This window comes from Zalophus californianus, chromosome 2 (assembly GCF_009762305.2).
Source record: "Zalophus californianus isolate mZalCal1 chromosome 2, mZalCal1.pri.v2, whole genome shotgun sequence".
Lineage (NCBI taxonomy): Eukaryota > Metazoa > Chordata > Mammalia > Carnivora > Otariidae > Zalophus > Zalophus californianus.
Genome location: NC_045596.1, coordinates 63,313,519 through 63,326,415, shown reverse-complemented (window position 1 = coordinate 63,326,415; position 12,897 = coordinate 63,313,519). Strand labels below are relative to the sequence as shown.

General features: G+C 35.4%; 1 protein-coding gene across 3 annotated transcripts in view; it reads right to left on the bottom strand.

Annotated features, from left to right (window-relative positions):
• Positions 1–12,897, bottom strand: part of BMP2K (BMP2 inducible kinase) — a 139,501-nt gene that overhangs the window by 45,262 nt on the left and 81,342 nt on the right. For all 3 annotated transcript variants that reach the window (XM_027600707.1, XM_027600706.2, XM_027600708.2), the window contains exons 8-10: positions 9,615–9,718; positions 8,154–8,233; positions 3,264–3,424 (exon numbers count right to left, since the gene is read on the bottom strand). In XM_027600707.1, coding sequence (XP_027456508.1) covers positions 3,264–3,424; positions 8,154–8,233; positions 9,615–9,718 — 345 coding nt within the window. The remainder of the gene's footprint in view (positions 1–3,263; positions 3,425–8,153; positions 8,234–9,614; positions 9,719–12,897) is intronic.

Below are 12,897 nucleotides of genomic sequence, written 5' to 3'. Positions count from 1 at the left end.
AAAGGAAATGCGATATACCATAATTTCTATATTCTCCTCCAATGAGTTACCATAAATTCAAGTGCAGCTATTTAATCCTATGGAGTAAAAGGAGGAGAGTGCAAGGAGGGAGAGAAGATTCTTTTTCACCAATATCTTCAAACCTCCCCAGGCCTTACATACAACACCTCTATGAAAACAGTTTTATAACTTCCTAATTCTAAGGAAATGCGTTTTCATTATAATTAGTCTTGAAACATTTATAAAAATATACAGAAGAAAATTAAAACCGTAATTCTACCACACAGACATTACCACCATTAGCCTTTTAAGTGTCTTTCTTTCCACTTGGTAGAGTATTAAAATTAAAAGTTAAGTTCCCCGGCTATGTTCATCTTTTAGGACCCTGATGTTTAACTGTAGAACGCTTGTGGCTGGGGGTGAAGTGATCATCATGCAATAATAACTCATGTGGCTCACCTCTCACCTCACAAACTGTGACTCTGCTTTAGTGACATCAAGCTAAAAGGAGTGCCCTGGTTCCCAAGCCAAGGCCACAGAGCACCAGAGAAATCCCAAACATCATCATAATAATCCTACGTGAAAACAATGCTTTCAAGTATATCATTAAATCATCATACTATCATTCCCTGTTTTGCAAGTGATAAAACTAAGGCTCAGAGAAATTAAGTGAATTCACAGGGAAAGTTAAAGACATACTGGAAGAAAATATTTACAATATATATGGCAAAGAACTAATATTCAGAATACATAAATACAAAATCTTAAGGGCAATAAAAAATAAAAACAAAACAATCTCATAGAAAATTGCAAAAGATAATTCACAGAAGAAAACAAATGGCCAGTAAACATGAAACAGTAGTATTAATCAAGAACATTAAAATAAAAACAAAGATATTTCACCTATCAATAGGGAAACATTTTACAAAACCAATACTATCAGGTATTGGCAAGGATAAGAATCGAAGGACACTCACACTGTTGTTGATGGTGTAAATTTTTGAAATCTTTTTGGATGGCAATATGGCAGTATCTGACAAATGCTCTAACATGGAAATCAAGAATCTGTTATAAGAATGTTCACCACAACAGTATTAATAATTGCAAATATTGGAAATAACCTAAATGGTTACATAAACTATGGTACATCTACACTGTGGAATATCATCTACCTATTAAAAACTACATGGTAGATTTATATGCACTAATGTGCAAAGCTCCCCTAGACATAAGAGTTAAAAAAATCAAGCGCAGAGAACTATGTATGGTATGAATCCATTTAGGTTAACACAACATAAGTGATTTGTATCTATCTATATGCATGCAAGAACATAAAAAATGCTCCTGGGAAATGCATACTAACCTGCTGCTAGTTTACTCTGCAGAAAAAAATAATGGAGACTTTGACATTTTTCCCCCAAATACTACCATACTGTCTGAATATTTTAAAAGAATATATTCATGTGTCACTCCATGTATAATATTTAATGGGAGAAGAAATGTTAAAAGATGCACAAAGTAACAAGAATGTTACTTTTCCAACTTAAGTTGGAAGCATGATGAAAAGAAATGCAATCCCTGCCATGGGAGCAGGCCTGACCCTCACAGCTCCTAATAAACAACCATTTCACAGAACGCCCACATCAGAGAAGGCTTCCTGTGACCGTGGCGGATCAGGACAATAAGACTACTCCATAATCACATCTGAACACTGCCAAAATCAAGAACAGTGTCCAAACCAAAAAAATGACCAACCTCTCCCTGATATAACCTGGTTACTATGGCTGACTTCTACTTCTATACCAATTGAGGCTTTTGCTTCCCTCCTTCTAGAGAAGTAAGATTTATTAAGATACCTAATGATATCATATCCACTTCCTGGCAGCATTCAATCCAAGGTCCCACTTCCTTCAAGCTTCCCCCAAAACACCTAAAACAAGCCCAAATCCTTCAGTAAGTCTTTCAAACACCATCTTACTGAGACACTCCCACAGATCCCCATGAAATGTGAGGAATAAACCCAATTTGTTCAAACACAAGTATGTTCCTAGTGGTCTTTGGCTGCAGGGCATTAATACATGACAGAGACTAATAGGATCTCTAACCCAAAATGGTAGAAAGAAAAAAGAAGTACACTGAATGCTTACTACAGAACAGAATCTTCCCAGATATCACACACCTTGTCATGTATTTCTTGTAATAGGAAGAACGTGTTATTCTCATTTTACAGGAGAGAACAGTGAGGCTAAGAAATGGATACAAAAGGCTTCAACCTCCCTATTTTCCCCTTTCCATGGAATAATCCTCCATCTGGTATGCCTGATCATGACAGAAGTATGCAGCAATGCATCAATTAAAATAAACACCCTCCCTGAGTATATACTTAATCGTAATAATAGTAGCTAATATTTAACATTTCTTAAGGACATACTTTGTGGCAAGGGATTATATTAAGCAGTTATTTAATCCTCACAGCAATCCTATCAAATAGGTACCAGAATTTTTATAACATACATTACTAAGAAATAGGAAAAACAGAACTCACATTCAGGTTCATGAGGCGCCAAGTGTGGGTTCTTAACCATTAGAGTATACTAATTGAAAACATCTTAATTGGAAACATTTTAACATGAAAGCAAAACAGCTATATCATGAAATAAAGTGCAAAACAGGGTTTTCTTGAGATGGACCTACAAATTATATCCCCAGACCCTTGAGAGGACAAGTTTATTATCTAATATTAGACAGATTTTCTTGGGGAATTTTTAAGTACTACACTGTACCATAATGCTTTGAAGATATTTTAGATTAGAAAAACAAATCTCAAAATCAGATGAGAAGACAGGTTTCTGCGTTGTAATCTCCACATGACCCAAGATAGACTCCTCCGCCAAGGCTCTAGATGCAGTGAAAAGACATACAACTTTTTAAGGCTAGAGTTTCAACTTCCTCCTTTCCAACACAATACAGACTTTTCTATACTCTTGAACCTTATTACCAGCCTCAAACCCTACTAGTTGATGACTCCATGAATAAGCAAATTGGAAGTTTTTTGTACCATACTTTTATATTACCAGTAACTACTTTTGCTTACAACTTTAGGAAAACAGTAAGTTGGGTTTATCAGACATCAGTAGAAAATTTCTTCAAGTATTAAGTTATCTGCTTCACAACAGTGTCAATAATTTATACTCCTAGGAAATCAAGCCATAAAAGGTTTAAGTTAACTATAAAGGTGACAAGGTTGGCAGGGCTGTTATTACCTTTTGGTCTGTGGTTACCAAATTCACCAGGAGCAGGGACTTTAACAGGTGTTGCTGAACTCTGAATGGTCAGCACACTGGGAGTGGCGGTAGTAGAGTTGGCCTTTGGTCTTTGTCTTGGTGCAATTGAGGTTTCTGTTGGTCCAATGGTATCTGTTATTCTGCAACAGAAGAATGTATTTTATTCCAAATACTGGCATTATTTCTAATTCACTATTTGTCTATAAAGGTTCTATTTCAACAAATGCATTTTAATTATTATTGATGATCATATTAGTCCTCTTAGCTTCTTCCTGTCTCATTCTCAGGTATTAAATGTTTAATAAAGATAGGAAAGTAAATAAAATAAACCTAACCATTTTCCTTAAACCAGTATGCTACCATTCACAGTCTGTCGCTGAAGCTGATAGAAGATAAGGAGATGAAATAAAAGAAACAAACAGAAACCTTCTCATAAAGTCCTGGACAAAATCAGGAGACAATTCTCCAACCCAGTCAGAAAAATAAAAACAAGAAACAAAAAATAACAGTCTCCTTTAGCTCAGACTCTAGACTTAAGTAAGAAAAGACTGCCCTCCAGAGCTCACAAAACAAAAGGAGCCAAAACTTTCAGAGTGGAGCTACCTGCTCACATTCAACTTCTTGAATCTGTAACTATGCTTTACTTAGAACAATGAGTGGAAATTATATAACATTTTTCCCACTGGGACTTAAGTTTAGGCCACAGACAGGGATGGTCAAAGTGGTAAGCATAGTTTTGAAAGCAAGAACACTAAAAGACACATTTTCTTTTCTTTTATTCAAAAAAAAAAAAAAAAGGCCAGGGAGAATCTTTAACTTATATATTTATCAACTTATTTTTTCTATAAATTCAGTACAAAAATTCAAATACTTTTTAATAGGGTCATATGTTCACTTTTCAACAGGACTGCCTAAAATTTACCAAGGTCCCTTAGCACCTTTTCAAATGATTTGGTATTTAAAAAGTTTGCGTACATGATTTACCAAGTCCTTATCTGCTGCATTTGGAGAATGCCCTATATACAATAACTGTACAGATCTACAGGTTCTCTCTGATATCTGTACATACCACAAGAGGGAGCCCTCTTAACCACCTTTCTAAGAAAGAAAAGAACTGAAATTGAATCAGATTTTAGATAATAATAGAAATACACCGTATGTGTGCTGTTTTCTAAAAATAACATTTATATTTTAGATGGGATGGGTTGTAGTACAAGTCTATGAAAACTGAAAAGGCAATAAAATTATGTATACATTTAATCAATTATATCTCATTTTAATGATAATCAAGTACTTACTGAGTTCAAATTATGGATATGACACTAAAACCAATGCTGTACTCCCTAAATTCAAGTAATCTGGGGACTGTATATCCTATACAATCTTTTTATCTGTCTATCCATTCTTTATTAAGTGGACAGTATAGGCCAGACCTCGCCCTGCCTTGTTACTGTTATAAATCACTCTATAGAGACTCACAACACACGAGCATAGCAAACCTCTAAAAAGCATATTTAAAGTTCTACAGACTTTAGTGTAGTGTTTCCTAATGTATTTTCCAATACCAATGTCTATTATATGATTACTAATATCCAGCAAACACGGCACAATACCGTCTTCAGAGAATTTACAGTATACCCAGGAAGATATGATGTGCATTCATGAAAATACAATAAAATAAAAGACAGTAAAAATAGTCAGTGTCAAGCTAGTATTGTCAAGAGTTTCATAGAGGAGTATTCTAATTTGGCTACAAAGGCTCCAGGTAGGCACCGGAGGGTAAAAAATAAACACACTTTCATTAGACAGTAAAAAAGAAATTAAGCATTCTGTGTGAAGAAATGGGAAGAAAATGCCTGGGCAGATTAGGCAACATGAAGACACAAACTCAAGTGAAACAAAAGACTGAGTAATCACTGGTATCAACACTACTGTGCAGCCTCACCTGCCCTATTACAATAGACAAAGCTGTTTTCTCTGCTTCCTTCCTTGTCTTTCCTACTCCCTATCACCTGAACAATCTTCCTAAAACACAGACTCTCCTTTTAAAATACTTTAGTGTTTCCATCTGCCAGGACAGTAATTCTCAACCCTTCCATTTTCAGATACGAGTCACAAAAGTCTCCCATGTTTAACAGTCCCAAAAGCAGATGCAGGTTTCAGGGAGGTAGAAAGGAACTTTTAAGAAAGAAGTAAAACCAAAAATGTCACACAGTAAAGGCAGGGTCAATGGATAATATTCATAAAGCTCTACGACATGTAAATAATGATACTATTTAAAGATTTCTTCAATCACCCATCCCCTGTTAAGAAGCCTTTTACATGAAAAAAAAATAACTGATTTTTTTAAATTAGGTTTTATTCACATTTAAATTTTTTCAAGTACTTTACTGATTCTATCAATAGAGTAAATTTACATTACTGACCAATAAGCACCAATGAACCTAATTTTTTAATGTAATGTACAGATTTAATATAGTATGAATAGCACTGAATTTTAGTGCATTAACTATTTCATTTGCTTATAACTGTATAGCTAGGACTTCTATCATGGTTGAAGAGATATTCAAAGCATCATTCTTGTTCAGTTGACTCATGCTTTTTAAAAAAAAATCTGTATCTACTTTCTTACAGATTTACTCATTGACAAAATAATTATTTAAAAAACTGCAGTAGGGGCGCCTGGGTGGCTCAGTCAGCTAAGTGACTAACTCTTGGTTTCCGCTCAGGTCATGATGATGTCACGGGTCTTGGGATGGAGCTGGAGCCGGCAGCATCTCTGAGCTTAGCAGGGCGTCTGCTTGAAAGAATCTCTCCCTCTGCCCAACCCCCCACGTTCGCGCTCTCTCTCTTAAATAAATAAATCTTTAAAAAATAAGTACAATTTTGGGCGCCTGGGTGGCTCAGTTGGTTAAGCGACTGCCTTCGGCTCAGGTCATGATCCTGGAGTCCCGGGATTGAGTCCCACATCAGGCTCCCTGCTCAGCAGGGAGTCTGCTTCTCCCTCTGACACTCTTCCCTCTCGTGCTCTCTGGCTCTCATTCTCGCTCTCTCAAATAAATAAATAAAATCTTTAAAAAATTAAAAAAATTAAAAATAAGTAAAATTTTAAAAGACCACAATAAAATTGAACTGACATGACCTATAAAAATTCATAACTGCCACTCAACTCTAACAGCAGTTGGTAACTACAGCTGTGTCATAAATAAGACAGTCCCTCATAACAGATTCCTACAAGTGAGATGTAACTTTATTCCTTCAGTCTTACTCGAGAGAGTATTTTAAAATTTAAGTGAATGAAGATAGTATTTTTAGAGTGATGGCATTATTTTTTTAAAAAAGTCATTCACAAATGATGTTTTAACAATTTATAAATAGCAAATTATTTATTATTATTATAACAACACATCTCACACAAAGTCCCAAATAGTAGAGCTGACTGCAAGGTTGAAAATTCACTGGCTTAAAGGCCAAAGTCCAAATTTCTCAGCATGACATATAAACCAAGTTGCTCATGACAGCATCTAGCTACCATTTCCCACCACTCCCGTTTATATCCCTTTATGCTTCAGCCTTGCACTTTCACAAAGTCCATTCTTCTTGCCTTAAGTGCCTGCCTGCTATGGTTTCACTCCCCATCACTCCAGGTGGCTATCTATTCATCCTTCAAGGAGGAGTTTAGCAAGCTGCAGCCCCAGGGAAAGGATGCTTTCTCAGCTCCCAGCTTTCCCTTCCTCCACTCTCAGAGTTGCCTGGTATCTATATCTGGTTGTAACTGTTTTCTCGTCTGTCTTCATTAGAATGTAAGGTCCCTGAGAATAAACACTGCTCCGAAAATTTTCTTTGTTTCTATATCTTGCATATAACAGGTATATAAACATATTTTATCTAGTTCATGTCAAATAAAATCTTTGCCTAAGTAAAATACAATACAAAAAAAAGCACTGAATGGAGCACCTGGGTGGCTCAGTTGGTTAAGCATCCGACTCTTGATTTTAGCTCAGGTCATGATCTCAGGGGTTGTGGGATCGAGCCCTGAGATGGGCTCTGTGCTCAGCAGGGAGTCTGTCTGAGATTTTGATTCTCCCTCTGCCACCCTTCGACCCCCGCAACTGGCGTGCTCATGCTCTCTCTCTCAAATAAATATATCTTTAAAAAAAAAAAAAAAGCTGTGACCAAGAAATCTCCCACGTAATATTATACCTGTATGATAATCTAAAATATAATCCTGTTTATTAACTTTTAAACCCAAAAATAGTATAAAAAAATCAAACATTAATTCAATCACTGATCAGATACACTTCACCTACATAATACATATCAAACTTATCAGTAAATAACTATGAATAATTTAAAACATTTCTTTACCAGTCTTAAAAGAATTACAGTTATAACGATTCATTATAAATTATACATAGCAACACATATTCTAAATATGTATTAGAATACATAAAAGAGCTTATGAATTTAGAATACTCTAAAATAGTTGGCCATAAGAGTTATTTCTTTCCTTAAATTAAAAATCATACTAGCTGTAAACGTAACACAAAAATTTCACAAATTAGAGTTACCATGTGATGAAATAATGACACCCCCCCAAAATGACCCAATGTAACATCACCAGTTGCATAATCACTTCTTAATTGCTGAGGGTGAGCATTCGAGTAAGACTGATGTCAAACCGCATACCTAATGCAAAAAAAGCTTATTTTATACTTGCTATCGAAGCTCCTCATCACATGCAATAAAGAACATACACTTTTTGTGTGTGAAAATGATATTTAATCAGTGACACTTGCTAGGATTAGAAACAAGAACTATACACGTTTTTAAAAATGTCTTTTCAAATCTCAGCATAGCTTTGCCTACCTGGCTTTTATTTGGCTTTTCCTAGAAGCTGCTTCACTAGCAGTCATCGGTTCAGGAAGAGTTGAAGGAACAGAAGAATTCTTGGAAGAAAAAAATAAAACTTTTCATTTTGGTTTTCATTTTAATTGCAAAAAGTTTTATTTAAACAGTATGGATATACTCTTAAAAAGTACTATCTATGAAATACTACTCTCACCTCAGATACCTACAACATGCTCACAATATGTTTGCCAGATCTAATCTGCAAATATCACTGCATGCTACATAAATGTCACTTTCATATTCATGTTCCACAAAAACCCTTGGAAAAGAAATGGAACATCATCATATCCACTATACAAACAGGTAAATATCAGATAAAAAGAAGGATTATATTACACTTGTAAATCAATGACTATTTTCCAAATGACTTTGGAAAAAGAAGCAAACACCAAGCATTTGAGGAAAGTGTTGTTTCTACATATTGCAGATAATTTTCATGACATTGCTTGTAAAGGCTAGCAAGCAAGAGCAGAAGATCATCTGTTTATGCTCTCTATAATGTTTGTCTTATGGTTGGCACCCAAATACATACTTGCTGAATGAAAAGCTAAAAATCCATAGTCAAATGTCAAATAAACCCATTTCATTACTAGAATGTTAGAACTGCCTTTCATCTTCGACAGAGCATATATTACACTGAGGCTTCAAAAAACAAAGAAATAGTACCAACTTCCTTATTTTTTTAGTCGGATGGACTAAGTTTTACACACCAAAAAGATCTATAACAACAAGAGCCAGAATGATCTTTAAAAGTTGAGACTGGCTTAAAATCAGTGATGAACCCAGACCTTTATTAAAATTAGCAAAGATTGCCATACATAGTTAATCTGATATAGTTAGGTATACTATGCAGACAAAATAATTCAATAGTATTAGCTACTATCAACTTAACACCTTCCATGGATGAGGCACAGGATTTTACATTTATTATTTGTGATCCTCATAATTATTATTTTCACAGAAAAAGAAAGAGACATTAGGTAATTTCCCAAAATATACAAAATCAGTCACTGATAGAATTGAACCCAGGTCTCTCCACTTACAACACCTATGCTCTTTACACCAAAGGTAACCAGACTTTTTCAGTTTACCCAGTGCTTAGCGTCTCAGGAATTTTTCATGAGGTACCCTCCCAACTTAACAGTAGACCCAAACAACTTAAGAATAGGAGTTTGTGTTGTGAAAAACAGATATCACTGTGTTTCCCTCAAAAAGGAAAAATATCCTGCAGCGCCCCAGGTCTGCTGTAGCTCCCAAGGGCACCTCAGCAGAGTTTGGCAACTGTGGCTTTTTATCAAAAATACTAACCCCAAACAGACTATCAGACCACTTGTCATGAAACAAGTAATTCTGAAAGTATATGTATCTACACATATGAAATGGGATTTTAAATTCATATCCTACTTGAAAACTACTTACATTGATGTTGGAAACTGGACAATCCTTTTTGGCAAATTTAAATGCAAAATAGGACACTTGAAATATGTCAGGTCTACGCTCTGGATCTGGTTCAAGCATGAACCCTGCAAGAAAGATTAAAATGTTAAGTTTCACCGAACACACAGAAGCTATTAAGGGGCACATTAAAAGAATAAAATGTATATATACTTTTTAACATTCTGAGATCAGTGATTCTAGTAAAGTTTGCTAATGGAACTTAAAGCATTAACCGAAGCTAAAAGCGGTCATGGAACAGCTCTGCACCAGAAATATAAATAAACAAATATAAATATTCTTCTCAGAAAGTGACACAAAACAGTGAGTTTAGTGAACACTGGGGAATTATTCAAGAAAGTTCCAAAGCCACAGTAGAGGTCCTTATTTTCATTATTATCTTAAATACCTCTATTAATTTTCAAATGATCTTGAATCACTGAGAAAAGACTAAGTTGTAAGCATTATATTTAACGAAGTAGTTCAGGGTTGACACTATAGTTTTCCAAAAAAATTCTTTCTTCCCATACTGATGCTAACAATATTCACCATAGTTCTTATTTCATGTTCAGAAGTATGAGTACAGTTTTATGCTTCTATTATAAACAGATTTCACACCACTCTTAAAACATTCCTTGAAATACCTGACCTTTTTTTCTAACCAAAATGATCTTTTTTTTCCTAATCAAATGACTGTTTCTTGGGTCACTTACAAATTCACAAGTTTACAAGAAGGCTGACATTTATACTCAATTCTACAGCTAGAAAGTTCATATTTTGTTAAGACATCTCCATGTTCTAACTCTGCTTCACTGATTAAGTTCTTATAATGTTCAAATCATTTTTTAAAGATTTATTTATTTTAGAGAGAGAGAGGGTGAGCAGGGGGAGGGGCAGAGGGAGAGAGAGAATCCTGAAACAGACTCTCCGCTGAGTGCGGAGCCCAACGTGGGGCTCAAACCCAGGACGACCCTGAGATCATGACCTGGGCCAAAACCAAGAGTTAGCCACTTAACCGACTGAGCCACCCAGGCATCCCTCAAATCATTTTTAAACCTATTTGGAATATAAAAATATAGCATCAATTAGGTAATATTCTGAAATTTGGTAATAAAATTATATACAGAAAGATCTAAGTATATAAGTATATAAGCATCAGACTCTTGATTTCGGCTCACATCATGATCTCAGGGTCCTGGGGTCAAGCGCCCCACATCAGCTCCATACTCAGCAGGGAGTCAGCTTGGGATTCTCTCTCTCCCTCTGCCCCTCCACCCATGCATGTGCACAACTCTCTCTCTCTCTCTCTCTAAAAATAAATAAATAAATCTTTTTTTAAAAAAATACTCTGCATGTAACTTGACTTTATATACTTAAAATAGGTCACTTACAAAATTGATTTTTTATTATTTTGTGACCATTGTTAGATGTAAATAACCAAAAACATTTATTCGTTTGTATTCAACCTCATTCCAGAGAAGATCCAGGAATCTACAAAGTTTATTTTATCCTCCAAAATCATATTTGATCTTGACACCAACAAATACTAAATGTTTTAAAAGTACAACAGTACATGATATAGAAATAAATTCAATAAATGAGAGTGAGAGAGAGAGAGCAGAGTGAGAGAGAGAGCACGAGCAGGGAGGCAGAGGGAGAGAGAGAAGCAGGCTCCACACCGAGCAGGGAGCCCAATGTGGGGGTTCGATCCCAGGACCCTGGGATCATGACCTGAACCAAAGGCAGATACTTAACCCAATGAGCCACCCAGGTGCCCTAAAACGATAAGATTTTAAGTATATGAGAAAATTAGTACTAATAGAAAAGTAATGGCTAAGAGCCCCTGCCCCCTCCCCCCAAAAAACAGGATAATGATGTCAGTGAAGAAACTGTATATGATTTGGTCCTATAAACATAAGCCCAAAAATTTAGCTCTCTACTTTCTAGTCGGCAACACAAATATAGCAACATGATCCATTACAAGAATCACAGTATCCTTAGCACAAAAACAAACCAGGTGTTAAGAAAAAGCACTGTTCCTAATACTGACAGCAAAGAGTAAATTCTCCTTTGAGTCTTTCTAAAAAGGTTCTTACAGAATGAACAATATCCTTAAGAAATTTCAATGAGTGACAATGGGTCATTCCTTCTGAGATGACCAGTGACATAACACCTAAATGCAATTCAGTAGAAGAAATTCTGTAAGAGAACAGTATGACACAAGAATATACTTTTCTGGCCTGATTTAATTTAGGAAAAGCTTTTTAAGTATCTAAAGTGGAAAAGAATGATCCTTCAGGCAATCCTATATATTTTTTTCTTTCATAGTAATGAAAAGCTTAATTAAGGGGCAATAAATTTGAGATTTTATGTTCTTTAACCAGTATCTTTATAGGTAATTCTATCTCTCAAATTAAGCACAGCACAACATCCCCTAATGGTTAGGTAACCAAGCTGTGGGTAAAAGTGATATCATCTTGAACCCGAAGAAAAGGACCTCTAACTCCCAGGCTTATGTTTCCATGTGGGACTACATCTGCTAAAGCCAGTCTAGTTTGCCTAACTGTACTGATCCCATTTATGGAACATAAAATCAGTTTAAAAGGTCACAACTATCATTTATTTTAAAAGAATATAAAATTTTAATAGAATATAAAATATTAAGAGTGCATTATTATGGTAAGTATAAGCAATGTGTCACAAAACTTGTTTTGTGTGTGTGTGCGTGCGTGCACATGCACGTCCACCAGGTCATAACTAAAGTATTTTTTACTATGGACCACAAAGAGTTTGAAAACCACTGTACTAGTGACCTCTTTCTATTACTATAACTCATTCCTCTCCAAGAAGAAAACAGTGATTTGTCTGTTAGACTAAAGAAATAAGCACCCACATGCATCAATCTCTGATACTCTTTCTTTCAGAACAATTCTCCAGACATAAACATTCTCTCTGAAACCATGTTTGGTAAATGGCCTGCTTCTGTAGAGGAAGTCTATGGCTTTCCAGCATTGCCTATGACTAGGTCTAAGTAAATCTGGGGACTCAACAGGCCCATTTGCCTTCAGATATAAATTTCATTCTGCAATTTGCTTTATTAAGTATTAATGTTGACACTTTTAGCTGATGAGCTCCTGTGTCCCTCTGATTTGGTTCTAATTCAAAGTATGAGGAGGCTGAAATCCATAGGTAGAACATGTCTACATTTTCATCTCTGAATATTTTTATATTGGATACTATCAGCCATTAAAAAAGAAAAAGGAAAGAA